This window comes from Mesoplodon bidens (genome assembly GCF_964165515.1).
Source record: "Mesoplodon bidens genome assembly, chromosome: 13".
NCBI classification, from domain to species: Eukaryota; Metazoa; Chordata; class Mammalia; order Artiodactyla; family Ziphiidae; genus Mesoplodon; species Mesoplodon bidens.
The window spans coordinates 28577079-28602895 of NC_138169.1; the positions used below are offsets into that span (position 1 = coordinate 28577079).

The following is a 25817-nucleotide window of genomic DNA, read 5'->3' on the forward strand; positions in this document are numbered from 1 at the left end:
ACAACGCCCTGGTATAAAACTTTTATATATTTTTCAAAATAGTTATTTCAGATAAAAAGCAGGGTTGCAGGAGAGAGCATGAAACAGAGCAAGCATGTATTTTCACATACATTCTCTAACTTGACTCTCAAAACCACCTTGTGAACATGACTGGGCAGGTTAGCCCCACTTACAAAGATAATCAAGTAAATGAAGCAGGGGAACAAAAAACCAGTAATCTCAACGTATGCTCATAATTCAGATTTTTAAACATCCTGCATAAAGTTAAACATTAAAATGAGTATAGCTGAGGCAATTATTACTGACCTTGACGTAAGGTGGGGCTAAGGATGACAGGTGCCACCTCACTTCCATGTCACCGTGATTCTCAAGTTCCAGGTAACTTCCTAAAAGGAACACATTTAACAACTCAAAACTCTTTGAGGGGTAAATAAACAAGCAGATTCGTGGGATAATGTGTGGAAAATACTGTGTTGACCTCATCACAGGGAAAAAATACACTTAGATCCCTTGGAGTCCAACAGGAGTAACATTATTTTCTAACAAAGTCCTGTTTGACAGATGCCCTATCTTGTATTTAATGGAAGTGCAATGCAAAAAGCTACTGAAGAACTACAGCAGGGTCTTCACCATGCATGAACCCCTGGTGCTGCGCAGGTAAGAGGCTGCACAGGGTCAGAGTACAGGCAGAGCCTGGCCCATGTCACTACGGCCCTTGGCCAAGATGCCGCACGAGGTGACCTGCATGCATCAGGCCTGGTGGTGGCCAAGGGAAGAAAGTCAGCAGGCAGATGTGGGGTTTATTCTGAAGACAGACTGCAAAGGATGTGCTGATGGATGGGACGGGTGAACAGAAGGGAGGAGACATCAACTGTAGGGATTTGGCTCAACCAAGTGCGCAGGCAGTGGTGCCACTGCTGACATGGGAAAGGCTGGAGAAGCAGGTTTCGTGGATGTGTGGGGTGCACATCTGGGGCTCAGGGCGAGCAGAGAAGGAACGGGATGCAGGAGTTAGGAGCCGGAAGAGGAGGAGGGAGCAGCACAGGCTCAGGAGGGGCCTTGAGGCAAGGTGAGCCCTGAGAGCTGCTCCAAGGGGGAAGGAGTGGCTGCCAGTGCTAAGGTCAAACTGACACAGACACACAAAAGATGCCCTGGATTTGGCAAAATCAAGCTTTCTAGTGACCTTGATGGGAGCAAGTTAAGGAGCTGGTGGTGGCAGCAGCTAAGCTGCTGAGGAAGCGAGGGTGGAAGCACAACCCTGGCAGGAAGGGGCCAGGGAGGAGGGCAGCCGCAGCAAGGCAAGGGCCCGAGGGCACCCTGCCCATGGGTGACGGCAGGCAGGCTGCATCCTGACGGAGACACGCTGCGTCCTGACGGAGACACTTCGGCAAAGAGGAAGAAATGCTGACAAGGGGGTAGGAGGCCCGAGGGAGCCCTGCCTGAGACGGCAGGAGCAGGTGGGCCCAGGTTGCCAGCGCAAGGGTCACCTGGGATGGTCTCTAGATTTTCAACTATGTGAGGCAAAGGCAAGAGCCGGAAAGAGCAGGAGCAGGGATGAGGGAGCAGCGGGGGCTGCGAGAGACAGGCCTCAGCTGCTGGGCGGCGGGGGTCAAGAGGGGAGGAGGGCTGCAAGGGCCGCCGGGGAAGCCTGTGCTCAGGGCATCTAGAGGCCCAAGTTGCGCAGCGCTCAGGGGCAGAGACAGGGCCGGGGAGACAGTCGGGTTTAACCAGGGCTGGGATTCTGCCAGACGGGAATGCAGAAGGCGAGGGGCACAAGGCAGTCACGAGTGTTTGTGAGGAGTTACAGAGACAGAGCACAGAAGTCGAGGAGGGATAGGGGAGAAGTGCGCTGTGGGTGGGGCGATGGGCAGGGGAAAGGCCTGGAGGTCTGAATGTAGTCAGGCAACTGCTGACCCCTGGAGTTAGTGAGCTGGGAAGAGCCAGAGTGGGTGATGGGCAGAAGTGACAGGCTTGAAACTGAGTGAAAACACGGTACAGATTCTGGTGCCGACGAGATCCAGGAGGGATCCTGAGGGCAGGAGACTGAGCTGCAGTGGAAGACACACCACGGGAGTTGAGGAGCTGGGGGGCCAGGCGACAGGTGGCCCCAGACCCTATCTAAGTTGTCCATGTGCAATCCTAGACCCTGAGGCCGCGGGGAGAGCGCCCACAGGGGCAGAAAGCACTACTCCGGCCCAAGAAAGCTCAGAGGTGCTTCACACACCGCGTCACCATCCCCAGGCCCTGGGTGGTGGGTGTTAATCACAGCTGGGGAGGCTGGGCAGGTTTGGAGCCTGTAGTCACAGAGTAACTGACAGAGCCAGGCTCCACCCACCTTCCTCTCCAGCCACTAACTTAGTAGCAACTCTGGTCAAAGACCTAGTGAGAATCGGGGAGGATGGTTCTGATTAAAAAAATCTAAGCTTCCTGGAACAGAGAGTTATTAAAGGCCTAAATTCAACATGGTACAATTTTTAAGCATCTGCAAATCCAGCTCATAACTGAAACGATTTCCAGTGACTACTTGATTTTCTCTTGAAGTAGCGGGAAATCTGCACCTATCACAAACTACAGTTAACTAAGAGCGTTAGATCCAACGTACTAGCAGAAGTCTGAATTACATAACCCTGTGATACAATACCTGAAGTCTCACCAGGTTCTGTTGTAGGAAAAGTAACAGTCTTATTTCTTATCTCAACTCTTGTGGAAGGTGGTTTTGTCACTGGTTTTACCAGATGATTAACTGAAGGCTCTGTTTCTGGGGAAAGGATTCCAAACGGGCTGGAGGTCAAACAAGTGAAAAGTTCTTCTTGGGTCAAGTCTTCTCGAATTTGAACCTTCACAATTTTCTGAAATGAGCCAAACAAAGGGATAAGATGCAAGTGAAGCTGTTGTTTTTTTTTTTTAAAAAATTCCTACTTTTAAATTATGGTAGAGAAGTAATGCCAGGGCTTCCCTGGTGGCGCAGTGGTTTAGAGTCCGCCTGCCGATGCAGGGGACACGGGTTCGTGCCCCGGTCCGGGAAGATCCCACATGCCACGGAGTGGCTAGGCCTGTGAACCATGGCCACTGAGCCTGCACATCCGGAGCCTGTGCTCCGCGACGGGAGAGGACACAACAGTGAGAGGCCCACGTACCGCAAAAAAAAAAAAAAAAAAAGTAATGCCAAACAAATGAAACACTGGTGAATTTAGAAATTAAAGTCCATTCAGATCCCAAAGTAGCTCTTTGACTTTATCCTTTCTCCCAACTTCCCTCTTTTTTCCAAAGCAAAATCTTCAAGTTAATGATGGCTTCCAGGCCCCACTCTCCACTGCTGCCCACCCAGGACACTTGTTCAGCTCATTAGTGGAAAAACTCTGCACTAAATACTCTATTTAAATAAGTCTATTTGGGCTGAAAGGACACCTCAATTCGATTTCTGAAATGTAAGTGCTATCAGTGAGGATTACAAAACTTAAACTGCAAAAATAGAGAAATGTTGATCAAAAAAATGTTTAAAAAATTACCTTCTGTCCATTGTCACAGTGTACATAGATCAAGCCACTCCACGGGAACATTGAATGTTTTGTGGATAAGGAGGAATTAGGACTCACAAGAATTTGTAGCTTGCTCCTTAAAAGAAGAATTGAACACTGAGAACCAAGAATACCCTGTACTGGAACAGCAGTAACCACAAGAGTTACAAACACTGTCCTGTCAGTCACCAACTATTTCCTCACTGCTCAGAAAGAGCAGAAAACAGAGGTAAGCTACCAGGCACATCTGATTTGGCCTCAACCCCAACCCAGCGGCTGACAAAAAGCTGAGTGGTGTGAACCCAAGAACCCAAGGGCAAAGCTCATGTGAAAATGGACCACATCACAGAAATGCCATCTAAACAGCAATTCAAGTTAAACATTTCTGGAGCAAAAGACCAGTAACACAAAGGCTCTGAGCCGCCGATGATACAGAACGAGCCGTTACGGTCACACAGCGTAACTGGAAGGGAAGAGAGGGTGGGAAAGGGGGTTGGTCAGGTTTTCTGTGCTCACTGTTCTCTTCAAGAGCTATGGGATGTCAAAGACTTAAATGTGGACGATGTAACTGGATTTGTAACTTAAGAGAAACCACCAGTTATAAAGAGAGGTCAGTACCCATGTCCAAAATGGCCAAGCAAGATGACCTCCCACTGCTAAAAGCTCAACACGCAGGGTGATGGACAAGTCTCTGTGAACAACCCGTTCTGTCATCTCTCGGCTTTTCACCCATTAACGGACACACACTTAATTGACTGCTTTGGTCCCAGGAACCTTTCTCTGGAGTGTCCCCAACCACACCTTAACCCAGTCTTGGTCAAATAAACTCTCCTGAAACGCATACACCATCATTTTGCAAAAGCAAATAAACTTCATGTTGCTCTTGTGCAAAGTTGCTATTCCCAAATGCGAAGCAACTTTCAGATGTGCGTATTCTGTGCCAACCCAGACACAGTCCCTGAGAAGCTGCAGAGCTGAGGCTATATCCCAGTAATTAAGCTGCACAGAGAGGGCAGCTGCTCATCACCATCTGGCCTCCAAAGACTTCTTTTTACCTTAAAATATCCTTTGTAGAAAACGGCAAGCTAGATTATGGCTCAGACATATCAGAAACCAGGAATCTGTGTCTGTAAAATGTCCTTAGAGAAAACCAGCAGAATAAGCTGCTAGACCCAAGGTGACAAAGGCAGGACCACAGGGGCTTTGGAGACCACTACCCTCATCACATGCACAGCCGTATCCCTGTGCTGTAATTCTGTAGGCAGAGCTACATCAGCAACTCTCCCCCGCCTCACACGTCTCTCCACCCTGTTAGGCCGATACCGCAACTGGCTGTGGACATGGTCTCCACCCGCTAAGAAGCATGAGTCTTGAACTCACTGTGGTCCCACAGAACCATGCATGGTGCTCTTTACAGAGTCAGCACACTGCAAAATTCTACTGAATAAATTAAAATGGCCTATTATTTGATCCTTAAAAAGTCACCATGCTAAAGCATCCAAATAACACCCAGGGGAAAGGGAGATCATACTTACTCTGGTGCGATAAACCCATGTTGTGGTGTCACTGTAAGACAATGTGCTGGCCAGTACAGCTCAAATTTCAGTAACCTAACAGAATTGTTTAAAATCTGGAAACGTCCAGTTTTTGCCATATCACCTATGACAACAGATAAATGTTACTTACATTTAGCATTTGTGAAAAAGACAAAGGGTAATAAATAGTAAAAATAAATCCTAAATAAAAACACTACCATACTAACTCATTTTGTTTTCCCAACTGCCCAATTACAGAAATTTCAAGTTCCTCGTAAAGCAAGACCTTTATTTACTCTTGGAAACTACAAAGACACTGAACAAAGTTTAGTAATGAACAAAGAAGGAAAAGGAAATCTGGTAATTGTTACTCCCTGTCTTGGGCACAGACATAGGTACTAGATTTGTTCCTACTCTGGACCAAGAGTATCAAAGTTAAGGGTAAAAGAGGCCAAGTGCCAACTGTATTCTCAGTGGGGGATGGGGGGGGCAGGGGACAGGAATTAAGACCCCCGGATGGGCAGCTCTGCCACACGGAAGCTTGGCCTGGGGTCCGAGGCCTCGTGTCAGGACGACACTCTGGTTGGGTCTGTAGTAGGCAGGGGAGGCCTGGGCAAGCCACCAGCCACATCTGCACAGAGCCCAGGTCTGTCCTACGAGAGCCCTGAGCACAGAGCAAGTAGAGCCCGGGGCCCAGAGGGACTTTCTGTCCTGTCGTTGAGGACATACTCACAAGAAGGGGTGACTAAAATCAAGCATTCAGGCTGGACAGCCCACACTTCTTCCGAGGCCGATTTATCTTGAGGTGGGCGAACAGCTTGTGAAAGAAGTGGAGACCCCTGAGGACCTTTCACTGGTAAAACATCCAAAGAAATGTTACCACCATGTGTCCCACAACTGCCAGATTCACTAGAGAGAGAGAGAGAAAAGAAATTAAAAATGATAAAGCAGACTGTGTCACATTTTTATATTAATTATTCATAAATCTGAAAACACTTAGATAAAAATAAAAGTGCATTATATATTTTTCAGTGAATAAGAATCCTTCACATTGGGGTTTTCTTAAAGAAGTGTATAAAAAGTAAAGTATAGTATAGGTTAAATATTACTAATCTTTAATTAGAATCTGCAATGATTTGTTTCCTGCCTTGACTTCTGCATGCCATCTGAGGTCTCTTAAAAGATTTACTAGAGGGACTTCCCTGGTGGTCCAGTGGCTAAGACTCCGTGCTCCCAGTGCAGGGGGCCCGGGTTCGATCCCTGGTCAGGGAACTAGATCCCTCATGCCACAACTAAAGATCCTGCGTGCCATAACTAAGACCCGGCGCAGCCAAATAAATAAATACATGTTTTTAAGAAAAGATTTACTAGAAAACTACCCAGGGCTTCCCTGGTGGCACAATCGTTAAGGATCCACTTGCTAATGCAGGGGACACAGGTTCGAGTCCTGGTCCGGGAAGATCCCACATGCCTCGGAGCAACTAAGCCCATGTGCCACAACTAGTGAGCCTGGGCTTTAGAGCCCGCGAGCCACAACTACTGAGCCCACGTGCCACAACTACTGAAGCCCGCACGCCTAGAGCCTGTGCTCTGCAACAAGAGAAGCCACCACAATGAGAAGCCCACGCACCGCAACAAAGAGTAGCCCCTGCTCACCACAACTAGAGAAAAGCCTGCGCACAGCAACGAAGACTCAACACAGCCAAAAAATAAATAAATAAATAAAAAGAATTTCCTTCCTTAAAAAAAAAAAAAAACTACCCAATATTAAGAATTTAAGAAAAACAACAAAACTCTTCAAGTATCTATAACTGAATAATAACTGGCTTTGCAACGCTAACACCAAAAAACTTTAAAACAAAATCTTCTTGGTAAAAAACTACAGTTAAGAAATGCTAATAAAGTTTAGGAAGTTTTTTTACTAAGTGTTGAAATTGGGTTTTCTAATAAGCCTTAGATTACTAAAAAATTGTAATTCAATTAAATTTCGTAATCACGTGAACACATGACAACTGAAGTTCACTGGTGTGGTAACCAAGTTCACCTACCACACAGCGGGGCTACACCTGGACTCCAGTCAACACTTGGCGGACAGAGAGAAATCCCTCTCTTCACCCCTAATTCACCGCCCCCCTTTCCAATCAGACCTATACCGCCCCAGAGAAACAAAGGGGACACCAGCCAAACATCAGAAAACAATTTAAAAAACAAAGTTGATTACTGTTTTTTTTAGCTTCCTAAGAACAAGTTCCTCACAACTGAAGTAACTGTCAAGGTAATTTTTAATACATGTTAATACTATCTTTGACTACCTTAGAAAAAAATTAACATGAACAGCATAAGGATTAAAGAAACCAAGCTGGCGTGAGTCAGAGGCACTAGGGTGATGGTAATGGGGGGAGTCAGCCCTCAGCTGGTGCCACTAAGACTTACTTGCTGGTGTGAGTTGGCAACACTGGGCCCAGGGAGACAGACCATGTGAAGACAAGATTGGCTGAAACAGGGGGAATGAGTAAAACGTAAACATATTGAAAATAATGGGGCCAGGCTTCTCAGTACTGGAGAAAAAAGGTACAATTATGGGAAGGAGGAAAGGAATCCATGTGTTATGTTAGATTAGAATTGGAGGTATCAGTGTAAACTCAAGATTTTAACACATTTATAAACAGAAGTAGATATAAATTGCACGTGGATTTGTATATAAACTCATATATTTCCTAGCTCTGTCCACTGAGCAGGCCTAGAAGCAAGGACACCTCAATAGCAATGAGCACGTTGCTGCCCGTGTCCTCATTTCCAGACTGGACAGGCAAGTGAAGGACGAGCCTCGACCATCCTGCTGTGCCTGTGAATAAGGAGGTGCCCAGAGGTGTTGTGGGCACAGGCAAAGGACCAAGGAGCAGGCCAGGGGACGAAATAATGACAACAAGGATTAATCTTGAATCCACGAGTCGGCCCTAATATATGTGAATAAGAAGGAAAAGGAAATTCCTTCCTCAAAGTAGAAAGATAACTAATAAATGCAGAAAGATGGGATCAGAAAATCACCATTTAGCAACCAAGACAGACATAATATGATTCAGGAAGCAATCCTCACTGGGTGCTCAAAGTTTCACGAGAAACAAGATCATTCATTGTCTCCAAGTTGTATATTATAATATCCCTTCAAGATATTTATTAACTTCACAGTAGAGAAACCTGGCAAACACCACTTAAACGAAGTGATGAAAATATTGCTAGTAGCAGGACAAATCAGCATTGTTCACCACTGAGAAAGCTTCGCTGAGAAACAAACAGCATCATTCTGCGTGTCCTGAAGCTGTGAACTGAAATCGAGAATATTTTACAAAGTAACTGGCCTGTATTCTGTAAAAACATCAAGGTACCTGGTAAGAAAGAGTTAGCAGCTAGCTGGCCTGCAGCCTACTTTCTCTTTTTTTTTTTTTTTTTTTTTTTTGCCGTACGCGGGCCTCTCACTGTTGTGGCCTCTCCCATTGCGGAGCACAGGCTCCGGACGCGCAGGCTCAGCGGCCATGGCTCACGGGCCCAGCCGCTCCGCAGCATGTGGGATCTTCCCGGACCAGGGCATGAACCCATGTCCCCTGCATCGGCAGGCGGACTCTCAACCGCTGCGCCACCAGGGAAGCCCCTACTTTCTCTTTTTACCAGAAACTACCAGAGAAAAAAAAAGAAAGATGGCTTGGTCAAATCGCCTTGTAATCTTGCAAATGCCGGATACCACAGCAAATGCACTCGGGTCCTTAAAACAGGCAGCACCTGGTCTGTCTCACATTGCTTGTGGTAAAGAAATCTGAAACTTACGAATTTATGTGGCACAGCTGTTTGAAAAGCATCACATAAGTTACATAGTTATCAAAGTATAAAATACCTTTCATGATCAAAATAGTCTCTTGTGTGACGCACCACACTCACAACTTTGGACCTTGTGTTAAATCTAAGCCAGAGGGGAGTGTTGATGTTACAAAGTAGATCTAGAAAGTACCATGGGCAACCCCAGGTTTCTCAGTGTTTCACCCCAAATTAGTACTGAAGCTTCATTCTGGAAAATACCTTTGATTCTGTGGATCGTACTTGATAAGCAAACCCTGTGTGTTTTCTCTGTTGTGCAAGACTGAGGAGCTCTCTTTATTGAAAGAGAGTAAATGGACAAGCCAACCAAACGCACGTGTGATCTCAGATTAGCTTCTGGACCAAAGAGGAAGTGGAAAGAGGCAGTATCTTGTTTGCTGTTTGCCTTAACTACACAGGACATCACTGGGAGACTCCGTGGACCAGATGGTGGTCCTGTATCGCCGCATCAGTGTCCTAACCTTGACGGGCTTGCCGTGCCTATGAGGGGGAGCATCTACAGCCAATTCAGGGCTACTGGTCATCATGTCTGCAAGTCACTCCTAAATGGTTCAGAAAAACCTGTATATACATGAAAGACCATAAGGTAGATGTGGTAAAACGTTATCAACTGCGAAATCTCAGTGCAGATAGCATATGGGAGTTCTCTATAATTAATTAATTTAATTAATTAATTAATTTTTGGCTGCGTCGGGTCTTCATTGCTGCACGTGGGCTTTTCTCTAGTTGCAGCGAGTGGGGGCTACTCTTCATTGTCGTGCATGGGCTTCTCATTGCAGTGGCTTCTCTTGCTGTGGAGTATGGGCTCTAGGCGTGCAAGCTTCAGCAGTTGTGGCACATGGGCTCAGCAGTTGTGGCACGCAGGCTCTAGAGTGCAGGCTCAGTAGTTGTGGCGCAGGCTTAGTTGTTCTGCAACATGTGGGAACTTCCCAGACCAGGGATCGAACCCTTGTCCCCTGAACTGGCAGGCGGATTCTTAACCACTGCGCCAGCACGGAAGTCCCTCTGTATTGTTTTTAAACTTTTCTGTAAATTTGGAATTATTTCAACTTAAAAATAAAGATGAAATAAACAGCTTGAGACAAAAACCCAACAAAGTACAAGGTAAAAGATCAGCTCTATTGTGAATCAAATAATCTTGAACTCAGATGAAAGATGTTTTGTTAGTTTTACCTTTTAGATTCCAAGCTAGGTCTGGAAGAAGGTGGCAGAAACTCTCTGTTAGAAATAGAATCTCTAAATTCTCCAATTACTGAAAGTTTAATTTTACGCATGTTTCCATAAAAGAGCTGGACATCATTGGGCTGTTGGGGAAGGTCATATACTGAAATAGAAAATAATGTTTGAAATACATGAATCTGCACATAATCACACCACCAAGTAACAGAAGCACTCATATATTTACATATTTTCTTGTATCTTCTTAGTTGGGGGTAGGTGACATTTGGATTTTTAACATTACGGATTAGCATCAATCACTGGCAGCTCAGGCTCTGGCCCTGGATTTGGATTACAGCCACGCCAACGCTCAGCCTGGGACCTCTGGCAGCTTCCTTCACCAGCCCGAGCCTCAGTCTCCCCACGGGAAGTACGAGTAACCTCTCTCAGGGCTGTGGGCACTGTTCTGACCCCCAACATAAACCAACCTGGTCAGTTTCCACAGCTCTCCGAGGCATCATCACCTCCACCCCAAATGAGGGGCCAAAACACAGAGGCTGAGAGCACACACTTCATAAGTGGCAGTCTCATAAAAACTTAAGTAAATCCAGAAACAGGCAGTATTATATAACTACATGTATTTAGATTGATCAGACAGTGTTCAAGGTTTATCCAAAGATAAACCTACCTGAATTTATATATACAAGAAATTTTAGAGAACATGCTTGTATTCTACGTGTAAATTAGATATTAAGAATTAAGTATTTTTAAGATGGAAACTCAGAACACAGGAAGTGTAAATGAAAATTTATATTAAACAATACATCTGACAATAAAAGTTTAATTGTGAAATTATTTGCCACAGTAATTACAAATTTTACAAAAGTAAGATCACTATGAATGCTTGTTAATAGTAATACGCTCAAATGTTTTTCAAAATAATCATGTAAAAAGTTCAACCGCAACATTCTTATAGGGATCCATTACACCAACCAGCACGAAACCAAGTGGGGCTGCTTCCTCCCCTCACCTAGACAGCACGCACACCACCTCCAGGAGCCCAATACTCCCTGATGTGCAACCTGGCCCCAAGGACCCACATGAAGCCCCCACTCAACCCCATCACAGGGGGGTCTCAGCACGTCACCTGAGTGCTTGGTCAGGTTTGTCAACACAACCCGTAACACACCCACTTCCTGAATGTTTGCACATGCAGCTCCCTCTGCCTGAATACCCTCCCCCACCCTGGTCCACACCTTCTCCTCCTTGTCAACCCCCTCCCCGCTTTCTCAGTGGAGTGCCCCTTCTCCGTGGCCCCCAGGTCCCTAAGCACAGTTCTGTCACAGCACTTTCATGCTGTATTTCAATCACCTGTCTCCCCCTTGGCCTGTGAGCCCCTAGAGGCAAGGGCAGCACCTTCTTCCCCTGTGACTCGTGCCCTGCACTCCCCACCAAGTCCACTCAGCCATAGAGACGTGAAGCTGCGAGGGCTGCACACTCACACTGCCTAGTTCTCATTAGCCTTCACTGCTGCTGCTACGTGTGTGGGTCCATCTCCACGGCTCAGTTCAGGTTAACTCTTTCACGTGGATCCTTCCTCTGAGGAAGGGATATGGAAGGTGAAGCTCGGAGGAGCTGAGGTGGCAGAGATGGGCTATGAACTGAGGTTCAGCTCCAAATCCAACGTTCTTTCCAACCATTTCAAATCTTCTCATTATTTTTAACTAACCCACCCTTGAAGCAGATGATCTAGACTCCCAGTTTGCTGAAAAGATCATAAACTATTCTATATCACCTCTACATAGACATAAATATCCTTTTCCTTTATCATTTCCCACTTCAGAAGGAGTGTGTATTTCATCATTAAAAAACTAGAAAATAAAAATGGGGGGAAAAGACACTACCACCTCAAATTCTGCCACCAGAATATAACCACTCTTAATATTTTGGTGTATATACTCCTGCAATTTTACCTAGGTAACTATAAATAAGACATGAAATTATTTTTACCAAATGAGCTGGTGGGGAGTGCAGGGCATGAGTCACAGGGGTAGAAGGTGCAGCCCTTGCCTCTAGGGGCTCACAGGCCAAGGGGGAGACAGGTGATCTTATATGCAAAATTTTTAAATAATTCTTTTCTTAATCAATTGAGGAGCTTTCCATGTCATTTAATATAGAATCATACTGTCTGAATGCCTTCAAAATATTCTATTGCGTAATTAAATGATCCCCTACTCTTGGACGTTTAGGTTACTTCTAACTTCTTCCTATTATAAACAATACTGTGGTGAAAATCCGTACACATATTTTTATACAATTTGCATGTTTCCATTCTTATATTTTATATGAGTCATAGATACCATTAAACACCTGAATTGCTCAGCTCAAATAGGGCTAAACATCTAGATTAGAGTCACACTACCGCTATCACATCCTCCATAAATTGCACAGCAGTCTCAAGAGCAGAGAAATCTCAAAATGAGTGTAAGTTGGCAATCGTGAAATCTTAAACAGTAATAACTTGAGTTTAATCATGACCATTCTCCTCCTCTATTCACAAGTCCACCCAAAGACTAGGTGCAATAACATATTAATAACATCTAACATTTACAAGGCAAAGCCCTCTCATCTGATCTTCACAAGAACTCTGTGTAGAGAACACAGACATTATTCCTCTCATTTTACAGCTAAGGAAAATGAATTTCAGTGATGCAATCTGTCCAAAGTCATACAGCATAGCTGTGACTCAAATTCAGCCTGATACCACATCTAAGCTAACACTCTTCCTCCTCACACACTGGACCCAGAAGATTTAAAATACATTGAAATTCCTACCTTCAGTTACAAGCAGCTCGTCCTGAAATGCTTCCACGAAGTCAATGTTCTGCAGCATGCTCTGGGTGGGAAGGACCTGCTTTCTCACCCCTGGTGTGTGCAGCATGGCTCTGCCAGTAGAGATTTTATTCAGAAGCCATTTTACGTACAAAATAACCTTAATAAGATTTTATTCATGCATCTGGAAAATCCCACTAACATCATGATACATTAGTTCATAGATATTATGTCCTAAATCCCAATATAATTAAAAAAAAAAACTTGTTTTGGAAATTCCCTTAAAAGTTATACATGGTAGTACAATCATCAGTTTCAGTTAAACACATCAAATCAACAACTTCCTAACAGAAGAGTAGAAAGAAGATAAAATTAGATTCTTTTCAGGTCATACATTTTCATTATTTGTGATAATTTGGTCAGTTAGAAATTTGTCTCAGAAAAAATATGCCAAGAAAATGATACAAATAAAACATCAGAAGGGAATATTTAAATTACCATGTAATTCTGTTACTTTGACCTCTTCTAGAGAATTTTGAGGTGAGAGAACTAAAAAGTAAATTTCTCTATAAAACACAGATGTTCACAAACGAAAGAAATCTCATTACTATAAATTAATGGCAAAAAGGAGTTATAAAGGAGTACGCTGATTTCTATATCCCAATAGAGAGAAAGGAAAAAACCCAAAAAACCTTGTGATCTAATTTTTCTAAATGCCAGTTTCTATTTCTAAAATACTCAACTGAAAGAAAAAACCACATTCAAAGTTGAGCTCTTCACTTCAGGTCTGTGCTATCATCATGTAGCAACTCATCACTAAACTCTTCTTAAACATTCTAACAGTCTTCCACAGATTAAAAATAAAACAGTTTCCTGAACCGTGTATCAGAATAAAACACAGCAGAGCACAAAGGACTGGAAGAAGGAAAGACTGGCCCACGCACACGCCCGCCCTCCCGGGAGGCAATGACTTCCTGCGAATGATGAACTGGCAGGAGTTTCACTTACCTCATACTCAGCTTTAGGCTAGGAAAAGAGATTTTGTGACACAAGAACTCTGAATTCAACACACAGAATGTCTAAATCACACCTAGACCTAAATATAAATTTGACAACATTCCAGCATATTAAACTACATTTAGATCAGATGTACCAAATTTTTTACAAGTACAAGCTTAAGTAGCTAGAGTTAGACACCCTACACATGTCTAAAATACGGCTTGATCCTTTGAAATGATTCTCAGCACTCCCAGAAATGTTCCAAGGCAGGTGCGTTTACACAATATACTCTTTCAGTAGTTCTTAAATCTTTTCTGAAGCTGATCTGCCATCATTACAAAGACGGTCCTACGATGAAGTCCAAAGTCCTCTCTGAGCAAAGGAGCAGAGACCACTATGTACGTCCAGAAAAAGATACTGCAAGTAAACCTGCAGACGAGTTTCCTACAGGTATTTCTACCTGTATTTCTCCTACAGGTAGCTTATCGGTCACAAAAATTTTACCAAGATTTTTCATCTACCAGTTCACTAAAAGTAGTGAAACATCTTCTATAAATTCCAAATCCCAAACCACTGTCACAGCCTCTTTATTTCCACTGAATGGTCCCCACCGTCATGTAAGGTAAGTGACCCACCTTCGGTACTGCTGTCTTGAAATTTCATCTCCACCAAAAAAGTATATAGTTGACAGTTCTGTGGTGTTTTTACAATTGTTTTCTCTGTCTGATGGATTATATATTATAGTAACAACCTGATGCCAAGAAAAAAATCAGGAGTGAATATTAAATATTTCTGAGTAAGTCATTTCACTCTGAATAAACTGTCACAGGGACACGAACAGTCACTATAGACAAAGATGCACATGAAGAGCATTTCCAAGATCAGATAAGTCCTTCCACTCCTACATTCCTTTCAAATATGATTTTAGCTCTCCGCCATAAAATACATAATTATTACTTTAACCTAAAAATAAGCTCATATTTTTAGTGCAGAGACTTTCATACTTACTTCTTGTGTTCTTTCCTTGAGCACAAATTTGTCTGGAAAAATCCTTAATACTCGAGGATTCAGCAAAACTTTTTTCTGAGAATCCTTAAAACCTACAGCTTTAACAAAAGCTGCTCGAGAGCCAGTGTTACGAACAGAAAAAACAATTCTACTTTCTTTGCCAGGCACTAAGTCATTCACTGTTACCATGTAACTGTCAGATAACTTTTTAACATCTTCCAAAATCAGGTTACTTGTGCCTCCATATCCAGACAAAGGTATCTAAAAATACAGAACACATACACCCAAAAGTATTTTTATGTAAGCAGAAAGTAGAAATTACATTACGGTCAGAGAAGACAATAAAAATAGATTTACTACAATTAAAATTATTAACCTTTGTGTACTTTGGCTAGTAGCTTCCCCACAGTCCATCTCTAGCCTTATAGTAAGGACTATGTTTTAAGGGAAAAACAAATCAAAGAGCTGCAAAATTATTTACCTTCCAATATGCCAAGCTTAGATGATAAAGGAACAATAAAAAGATTAATATTGATATGTTTGCTTAAGCAGTGTTCAACATGAAAGACACTGGTATTTATAATTTATTCTGAAATGCATAAAATAAATTGATAGATGGTTAAATATGTGATAAAAGAAATATAGCACAATGTTAACTGTAGAATCTAAGTGGTAGGGCATGCGAGTGTTCACCATGTAATTCTTTCAAATACCCAATAATTCTGAATTTTCAATATGAAAAGTTTTGGGGGCAGAAAAATCTATGAGCATATAATCCTGTTAACTTCCAGTCTAGCAGAGTCAGAGGACTGTGCCAAAGGGACCAAAGAGAAGCCCAGAACTCAAACAAGCCTCAGAGCACAGCCAACCCGGTAGTGAGGGGCAGAGTGGAGGCTCCAGTGCTGACCAGGGCCACCCTTGAGCTACAAGGCTCCCATGGGGCTCAGCACTACCAGGAAACAAGGATTCACAGAACAGACTCTATGAATAGGAATGTAAGAAATAGGTACCCTGCTAGGAAACAAACGTTTCATACCCTTTGACATGCATTCCCTTAAAAATGAGCTTTCATTCCTAATTATTGAAATAAGTTCCAAAGAATCCTTTGCAAACTTAAAAACATCAGTAGCTCATTTCAAGTTGTTATGTACTAAGTAACATTTTGAAAAATTAAATACAGGCTGATCAAAAATCAGTATTGCTTGCCCTTTAGTACAAATTAAAAGCATTTTTAAAGGGCTTCAGATGTGAAGCTCCTGCAAATCCCACCTCATTCAGGGTGAGCTCTGCCAGTTTCAAGAGCCAAAAGTGTTTCTAATTTTTCTTTTCCCACAGAGATCTGCAAGCAAATCTTAGGCAAAAAAATAGAAAGTAACAGGGAAAGTCAGCTTTTGAAAACACTCAAAATCAGTATTCTTCCTGTATTTTCAAAGTCTAAGGAGGGGGCTTCCCTGTTGGCGCAGTTGTTAAGAATCCGCCTGCCAATGCAGGGGACACGGGTTCGAGCCCTGGGCTAGGAAGATCCCACATGCCGTGGAGCAACTAAGCCCATGCGCCACAACTACTGAGCCTGTGCTCAAGAGCCCGCAAGCCACAACTACTGAGCCCACGTGCCACAACTACTGAAGCCTGTGCGCCTAGAGCCTGTGCTCCGCAACAAGAGCAGCCCCCCCCGCCACAACTAGAGAAAGCCCCACGCACAGCAACGACAACTCAACACAGCCAAAAATAAAAACAAATAAATTAAAAAAAAAAGTCTAAGGAGTCACAAATAATTACTGACTAAAAGGTTAAGAAAAAGAATGATTAAATAAAATGAAATCTGACTAATGCCCACTGACCCAAAGTTTGAACCAGAGAAACCGCTGCTCTAGAGTAGGCTTCTCAAGGACTTCCCTGGTGGTCCAGTGGTTAGGACTCTGCACTTACACTGCCGGGGGCCCGGGTTCAATCCCTGGTCTGGGAACTAAGATCCCACAAGCCTCGTAACGTAACACAAATAAAATAAAATAATAAAAATAAATAAATAAAATAAAATAAAATCTATCTAGAGCAGGCTTCTCAGCCTCGGCACAATGGCCCCTGGGCTGGGCCATTTGACATGGGGAGCCCTGTGCACTGTGGGTATCTGGCCGCACCCCTGGCCTCTATTCACCAGGTGCCAGTTACACCTTTTCCCACTTCCAGTGTGACAACCACAAATGTCTCCAGAAATTACCAAGTATCCCCTGGATGGTGAAACGGTCTCTGGTTGAGAACTGCTGCTCTGCAGGCCTCATTCTGAAAATGGCCATTTACACCTTTTAAAACCTCTCCTCACCAAAGCTCACGGGGCCATGTGAAGAGTTCCACAGAGAGTGTGTCCAGCTCCAGCATCAAATAAAGGTAAATTTGCCATAAATATCCATCCTTTTTAAAAAAACTTTTAGGTGTTGTTAATCTTGTAATTTATCACATGTCCACTCTGACATTAGGAAACGACCAACATTGTAGTCCCAGCCCCACTGCCAACTAATTGCTCGGTTTTTAGCTACTTTCAGGGAGCTCAGGCTTCATCCGACTACCCTGTCCTTCTTTCCTCTCCTCCAGGATTCATCACTTTTCTCTCTTAGTGCCCTGAATCTAGCTAAAGAAATGACTTGAAATCTTTTGAAATTATGCTGGGAAGAAACAAAATAGAAAAGCTCTTGTCTTTGCATCCCTGGTGTACGGAACAGAGTCTAACAAATGACGTCAACAGATACTCTGCTGAACTGAAAGAATAAAATTTACTTGGAAAGTCAACATCTTAAACATTTCCATCTGGATTTACCAAAAAATGGATTTCTGAAAAGTTGAGTACATTTCAAAATTTTCAAACTGAAATGAAACTTACAAGCATTAGACAAGACCATTACTTACAGGAACACTATAGTGGCTGCTTTTAAAATAGGGTAATCCTACAAGGTATATAATTACTCCCTAACTTGTTTGTAAATCTAGGTAATCACATATTTTGACTTATAAAAAGCAGAGTATATGTAATTTACCAATATTTAACCAATAGTTACAACATGTCATAAACTCCATGGGAGGGGAAAGAAAGCTATAAAATTATCTTACTGTGAACTTAAAGCCTGGTTGTGATCGAATTCCAAGTTGTTTAATTTCTAGTTTGGCCAACATACAAGATAATCGAGTAGGTGCAAATAACACAGAGATGTAAATGTCTTCTTTTGGACGAATCCTGATCTCACAGTTACTGGTCAATCGCTCTTCTGAACCAAAAGTGTGCTGAAACTACAATTAAAAAAAAAATCTCTGCATAAAACAGAGCAGCAGCACAAATAAAACACACCATTAACATGAACTCCTCGAAGACTAAGAACACAAGATGGCCTACACGTGTTAAGTGTCCTGGATCTAGACAGAACGTGAAACAGAACAGAGCCATGCACTCCACAAACCTGAAAGCAGTCCTGGTCTTGTCCTCTAACGAGCAGTCGTAAATGTTGGGCTGAAGATGTAGAATTATTTCTTAAAGCTAGTTTCTGAAGCCTAGAAACAATGACACATCTTAAATGTGGTTTTCCTCCATGGATATTGCTACAATCATAAGAACAAAGCCAATTAAAACTGCCTGCAGTGTTTGGAGATGGACTGACTGCACAGGGCCCTTGAGCAGCCTGGAAGTGCCTCCACAGTCCCAGAACTCAACTCTACATTTGTGAGAACATATGCTCAAGACTCACCTTATCAGAGAAGATTTTGGGTTTAATCTCTCTCCTGTTATAGCTCCTTAGCTGCCCTTATTATTCATACTCTATGTATAGGAATTATCTGTCTTATAAAATAGTAATCAATGAAAATTCAGATTACCAAATTCATTAAGTCATTAAAGTCAATACCATCCTCAGCTCCAAAACCTATCTTTCGTGGAAACAAGGGTCCTAAGCACATTGCTCAGATTTTTTACTTTAAGAGACTCATTTGCACAAAGTAGTCTTTTAAACAGCATACCGAACTAACCTTACTTTAAAAAAACTTACAGTGCAAGTAGAATGGATGTATGAATAGCAACTGGCTGGCAGGATGAAAATCCTTCAGTCTTTGAAAATATATGACTCCTCTCTTCATTGGAGAATACAGAATACATGAATAAATCTCCATTTTACTCAAATTTTGAAGACTGGCAGTTAAATTATTTAAGCTGTGGTCTATGCCTTGTGCACCTTGTGTTAAAAGGGAAAGGCTGCTGAGTTTAACCTCAGAATAAAATCAAAGACCTTTGGTTATCAGCACACCTGAGAAAAGCCTTCCACAGGTACAATGGTTGGGAAAGACTTTCTGAAAAATATTTTTTTCATAAAAACAAAGCCAATTAAAACCAAGTGCAATGTTTAGAGATGGACTGACTGCACGGGCATAGGAGCTACTGAGGAGGGCACAGTTCCTCAAACTCACAGCCATGCAGGACATTTCAGGAGTCTAGCTGAGAGGGGTCTTCACTGAGAGCTGCGTAAAGAACACGTGCCCCTTCATCAACTAGACTCTAACTCCTTAAATAGATGCAACGTCTCTGATTATTTCTTCTTCCCACCAGTCCCCAGGGCTTTCCAGAGAAGGAACGAAGACACACTTAATTGCCTAAGTTTGGTCATCAGCACAGAATTCACCAGAGAGCTTAAGAAAACTGAAACCTAGGGCTTCCCTGGTGGTGCAGTGGTTGAGAGTCCGCCTGCCGATGCAGGGGACGCTGGTTCGTGCCCCGGTCCGGGAAGATCCCACATGCCGCGGAGCGGCTGAAAAAAAAAACCCAAAAACTGAAACCTAATTTTTTTGGCTTGTATTTTAAAAATAGGTAAAAATTTTACTAAAATATTTGTATTCATGATAGGATGAATAATGAATATGATAGTTTTATTTCAATTCTAAAAACATTAACATGGTCATCATCAACACAGGGAAGAGTAGCATTAGGTGATAACGGCTACGGTGTATACTCACTGTGTCCTGCCCAGGGGGACACCTCCCCATGCCAGAAACTGCTTGTTGGATAAAATCGAAGGAATATCTGAGCAGCAAGATGCAGGCGTCAGAGGCTTGTTTCCTGAAGAAACTACTTCACCTTTTAACATCACTTCATACTGAGGGCCAAACGACTGCACAAATATTTTCAAGATCCTAACAAAGAAAACCATCTAAGTTCAATATTCAGAATTCAATTCTTTCGACAACTATTGCCCTATGTGCTTCCTTCGTCCAAGAGACTGAGCTGGTCGGTGCTGAGGCTACACTGCATTCTCACCCTCACAGCTTACATTCCAGAGGAGAAAACAGACAGAGAAGGAGACGGGTACATGCCACAGGTCCACACCACGAGCACAGTGGGAGAGAAGTGCATGGGCCACGGGAGACAGGGAGGGATCTGGGAAGGGATGAGGAAAGCCTCCTGGGTGGGGGCGCTACCCCGGCGGGCAGGGGCGGGCGAGTCCTCCCAGCACAAGTGTTCGCGTCCGAGCAGCCAGCACCTCTGCACCCAGGGCCCAGCAGGCGGAGGACAGTGAGGCACTTGGGAACCAGGCGGGGGCTCAGGAACCAGGCAGGGGGCTCAGCAACCAGGCAAGGGATGGGCTACGTGCGTCTGAGGACAGCAGGCTAAGCTACATTTATCAAGCAAGTTCAAAAGATGGTGACAAGGGTGCTCCGACCACTGTAAAGTAATATTCACTTATGATTTGGGTGCCAAAAAGTCACTGGCCTGGAAAAGGGGTGGGGAAAAGTAGCTTTAACAACTGACAAGGTCAACTGATGATTTCCTTGGTGAGAGAGAAGTTAGTGAGAAACATCAAGATTGACGTGTTATTATTTACTTTTGTCAGAATATATTTGAAAATAGTGATTTCTTACTTTCTAGACAGCTAGCTGGGTTAAAAGGAGATTTTCAGTAAGCAGAAAGATCTGAGGCTAAAGGAAAGAGGTGAAGCGGAGCTGTACAGGTGAGGTGAAGCGTGTACTCTGTCACTCAGGCTGTGGACCGGAGCACATCTAAATAAGCACAAATTCGCCATGATCAACAGTCCTACATTACCTTTCCTCACAGGCTTTGGGATCCTTTGGAGAAAATGAAACTATAACTTCGTGCTCTTCTCCAGGTTTAAGGAATAGTTTCTCTGGATCCACTGAAAAGTGACTTCCTTGATCTGGGATCTAAGTATTTACATAATTATAAGTCAACGCTGACTTGCAGACACGGCTTTCACACACTCACGCGCCTTGTCTCCCTCGCTGACCACAACTGGGTATTTTACTCCCTCCCTGCCCAGCAATGACCCGCCATCTTCCTTTCTTGGAAAGGATACGTCTTTCTTCTCTTCGATAACAAACTATCCCCTGCCCCATCCCTAATTCCTGGCCACCAACACCCCCTCACTCAGCCACACAACTCAGAAATGATGTCTACACGTGTGGCTCCCTCTCCTTCACCCAGCCACAGGATGACTCGGTCTTCAGGAACTAATCTAGAGCTTGGTTCTTGTACCTATTACATTAGACATCCCAGCTGAACTTCCTAATCATCTGTTTTATGCTCGTGTAACACCAGCTCTGAAAGCCCGGGCTCATATTCTTCTGTCTGACCACCCCTGCCAATGGCCCCAGCCCTCGAACAAGGTCAGCAGCAAAGCAACCTTCATAACCCAAGGAGACACTCACAGTCTCAGCCCGAGGAAATAAGTTACAGCCTCCGACACAAATTCTTACCTTGATGTCCAAGTGGACATCAATATTCCCAGCATTTTTCAAAGGTAAGTACTGCCTTGTTGAGGAAGCCACACTGGCAAACAAGTGCATAGTCTAGAGGATGGGGTAAAACAGGCATTCTTTAAAAATGTCACACTTGGAACGAAATCAACCTGAACATAAAGTAACAGCAAAGTGAGGAGTTTAGGGTACCTGTAGGTCTTTCGGAGCATGTATCCTGGCTATTCCTGTTCTTGCTCGAAGATTGATACTTTTAATGACTGGTGTAGGGTTTGGACTATCAACTTCTATATCAACTCTTGCCAAGAATTCTTCTGCTGAGTCTAGAATCTCTATAAAAGGTCATTCTTTTAGTTCAGACACCAGAGTTATTTAATTCTAAATGCCACACATGGTCCAACACTATGCCATCAGGGGGCACAAAAAAATCTTACAATGACTGTTTAAAGAACTCAGAGAGGAACAGAAATGAGTGGAGGAGAAAAAGGAAGAAAACATCTAATTGGTAGATGAGATAACATCAATTAACAAAAAAGACCCCAAAACGTTTTCAGTGGTACTTGCTTGGGTTATCCATAATTGGATGGGTTTGACCCAAAATAGCATGCTCTCTGCCCAGCTTTAAAACAACATAAAATATCTGACAAATTACAATAAATATTTGACAATTTACTGACAGGAGAAATAAGTCTCAACTTTGTAGTTTATTTAGCTACGGAGTAAAGAAAATCCCATAAAACGTAAACATGATACCTGAAGAAGTCATCTGTTTCTTTGGACTATGGAAAAGAATCCAAATTATCAGAAATTCTGGATCCTGTAAAATAAAAAAATTTTTTCATACAGTGAAAGAAAAGTAGTTTGGAAACTTAACTTCCTCCTTAATTCTAAAACAGTCCTTCAATCCCCCAGCTCACCTGTCCGTCATCGCTGGCAGGCATCATATGGTTGATCACCGAGGGGGCGGCCAGCTGAGCAATCGCATGGGCATAAGGAACAGCTTTCAGAGCTGCGTGGATGGGTTCCTTGGAAAAGGTGAAGCAGCGCCAGGCTATGGCGTTCTGTCAGAAACAGGAGAAGCCGCTTCAGTAGAGCCAATGGTGTCATGTTGGTGTGATGCTAAATTTGTTCACAGATCCTTAACAAAAATATCTACTTTCCTAAGAGAAGTTAACCAAGGATGCTACTAGCTACATCTACAACTCTAAGTCAGTGTGCTCTGTAAAGGCTTCCTCCCCGAGCACAGTACTTACAGCATTAATAATAAGTCTAATTGGGATGTTGGCGTGCGTCTTGTTTACCAGCTTTAAAGGCAGAGCTTTCCAGCTTCCATAAGTCAAGTCACCAAAATCAAGAACATCTTTCTTTTCTGTTTCTACCTAAATTATGGGAAAAAAGGGATTTATAAAAACAATATATTAATAAATATCACAGCTTATGTTCACATCACTGCCCTTTCCAGCCACAAATAGTCAACATTAAAGGTAAACTTACCTAAGACTCCTGGGGCTATTTTACAATTTCTATTTTCTACACAAGTAAATTATTTTTCTGAGGTAGTCCACATACCCAAATATACTACAGAACAAAGCAATAGCTTAGCTGCGTTACTGTGAGAAGACAAACTGACGACTTTACAAAACACACAGTCTCCCTTCCACTAGCTCTACTGTTACACTATCGACTTCTCAATTCCCTCCAAAACATATGCAGGAATTTTTGGATTTAGTCCAAACTCTGACAATACTGAAAATGTTTACAGTGGTATCTAGGGACTTCGCTGGTGGTGCAGCGGTTAAGAATCCGCCTGCCAATGCAGGGTTCGAGCCCTGGTCTGGGAAGATCCCACATGCCACGGAGCAACTAAGCCCATGTGCCACAACTACTGAGCCTGTGCTCTAGAGCCCAAGAGCCACAACTACTGAGGCTGTTGTGCCACAACTACTGAATCCTGCACGCCTAGAGCCCGTGCTCTGCAACAAGAGAACCCATCACAATGAGAAGCCCACACACCACAACGAAGAGTAGCCCCCGCTCACCGCAACTAGAGAAAGCCCGTGCGTAGCAACAAAGACCCAATGCAGCCAAAAAATAAATAAAGTAAAAAAATTTAAAAAAACAAACCCCAGTTATTCCGATGTGTAGCCAGGGCTGACAGCCAGAGTCCTAAAGAGGCCTTCAATCCCACAAGCATTTTGTTGCCCCAACCTGACTAGACCCAATTTCTTTCACTTCCAGAAAATAAGCAACTGTACAAGAGGAAATTTTTCAGCAAGCAGAGTCTTCAGGTACAGAAAAGAGAGGATAATCTGAATCTGGTGTTTTCCTCCACGCACATCAAACTATACGACGGAAACCAGCTGGAAAATAGGGTTTAAACATTATACTTTGCTTACAAACATCTTAGCAAGCATATCTGCGCTTCTATAAAACAAAAGAAATAATCTTAATTTTTTTTTTTTTGGGGGGGCCTCGCTGTGCGGCTTGCCGGATCTTAGTCCCCTGACCAGGGACTGAACCCGCACCCTCGGCAGTGTAAGCGCAGAGTCCTAACCACTGGACTGCCAGGGAATTCCTGAAATAATTTTAAATTTTGGAATAAGAAAATATTAAGAGTCAATGTTTAGCTCAATTATAACTTTCTGGCACATTCATCCACAAATTCATTTTACCCAAATTTTACTTCTAAGGTTGAACAGCCTCATTAAAATGCCAGGTATGACAAAGACCTGCTTACAGTCACCTCGATCACGGGGGTCTCGGCAATGGCAGTGAGGACAACCCTGCTTGCCAGTGCTTCTGCCTGTGCCACTGTCTCTGTGTCAGCTGAAAACGGCCAAGAAGCAATGCTGAATATACATCGGAAAATCCCAGGATCAGACGGTATGAAGAGCACTTTTATCTCTTCTGTGGCATGAGGTCTTATGATGACTTTATTCTTGAAAACTAAACAAGGATAAGCTGAAAGATCCACCTTAAAAAAAGAGCCACATGGTCCGTTAAGAAATAACTTCACAAATGAACATCAGGAAGAAGAACCAACTAGTTTAAGATCGCTTTTCATAGTCACTCAAACTACCAAATCTAGATATGTTAGCTCTTGAAAAATACCCAGGCCTCATAACTCATTACCTGGAAAATACAGTTAGTCAAAATTATAAGGACTTTTTTTTTTTTTTTGGCCATGCCACACAGCTTGTGGGATCTTAGTTCCCAACCAGGGACTGAACCTGGACCACGGCAGTGAAAGCACCAAGTCCTAACCACTGGACCACGAGGGAACTCCCATAAGGACTTTTGAAGATACATTATTTTTACCTTCACTTTTTTTGAAAAGGGTGCTGAAAATGGCAGCACCTCCAGCCTTGGACATCACCCTGGGACCTGCCTCCCACCCTGGACATCACCTGGGACCTGGTCTCTGCAGCTATGTAACATAGAGGGTTAGACTGATCTTCAAGATTCACTGTCAGGCCTCCAAGTCTACGATTCTGACTCACTCCAATCCCTCCCTCCTCACTGTGAACAGGGATCTTCTTTTCTACTCCCACTTCCAGAGACATCATTACTTCCTACATGCTCCTAAAAAGGCCTCCAATCTCACCACCTTTCACCCTCAACCCTTTCCTCCAACCACCTGCCTTTCCTCTACCCTCAGGATCAGAGGGGAAAAGCTGGGGAAAGGGAGAGGGAGAGAAGACAGTCTCATTTTATCAGGTAAATCAAGGTTATCACTAGGACGTAAAAGGGGAGAGTAAACCCGTCCACCAATGTTTGTCTGCAAGAAGCTGCTGACGTTGTTTCCCACTCTCCCTACTCACCGAGGCCCGCAGGGTGTAGAGTCTAGAACCTCAGCAGCTGTAACTGATCATGCGAGAGACCCCTGCTCTAATGTTAAAACTGAGTTTCCAGGTATTTCAAAAGATCATGTAAGAACGTGATCAGATAAATTAACTTACTAAACGAAGGCATAGGTTGCAAGAGTAACTTGTTTCTTTTTTTTTTTTTCTTTTGGAATAAACGACAATAACTTATACTCAATCACATTTAACAAAACCAACAAATAGAGACCAGAAACTTGGAGCTCCAGTCAGTGGTTTAAGCCAACAGCACAAAAAGCACATTTACATGATTTTATAAACAAGTTAACAATGAA

At 43.2% G+C, this 25817-nt stretch overlaps 1 protein-coding gene across 14 annotated transcripts in view; it reads right to left on the reverse strand.

Annotated features, from left to right (window-relative positions):
* CEP192 (centrosomal protein 192) overlaps positions 1-25817 on the reverse strand; it is a 97079-nt gene that overhangs the window by 20283 nt on the left and 50979 nt on the right. For 7 of the 14 annotated variants that reach the window (XM_081252980.1, XM_081252979.1, XM_081252975.1 and 4 more), the window contains 19 exons: positions 24399-24635; positions 22915-23040; positions 22579-22722; positions 22415-22478; positions 21854-21993; positions 21662-21754; positions 20991-21109; positions 19907-20083; positions 18367-18457; positions 18023-18199; positions 14921-15181; positions 14548-14663; positions 12917-13026; positions 10097-10247; positions 5787-5962; positions 5054-5177; positions 3510-3615; positions 2642-2849; positions 307-386 (listed from right to left, as the gene is read on the reverse strand). In XM_081252980.1, coding sequence (XP_081109106.1) covers positions 307-386; positions 2642-2849; positions 3510-3615; positions 5054-5177; positions 5787-5962; positions 10097-10247; positions 12917-13026; positions 14548-14663; positions 14921-15181; positions 18023-18199; positions 18367-18457; positions 19907-20083; positions 20991-21109; positions 21662-21754; positions 21854-21993; positions 22415-22478; positions 22579-22722; positions 22915-23040; positions 24399-24635 — 2700 coding nt within the window. Of the gene's footprint in view, positions 1-306; positions 387-2641; positions 2850-3509; positions 3616-5053; positions 5178-5786; positions 5963-7365; positions 7548-10096; positions 10248-12916; positions 13027-14547; positions 14664-14920; positions 15182-18022; positions 18200-18366; positions 18458-19906; positions 20084-20990; positions 21110-21661; positions 21755-21853; positions 21994-22414; positions 22479-22578; positions 22723-22914; positions 23041-24398; positions 24636-25817 lie in introns of those variants that run through there. The other 7 variants (XM_081252982.1, XM_081252981.1, XM_081252977.1 and 4 more) reach the window with 5 other exon arrangements.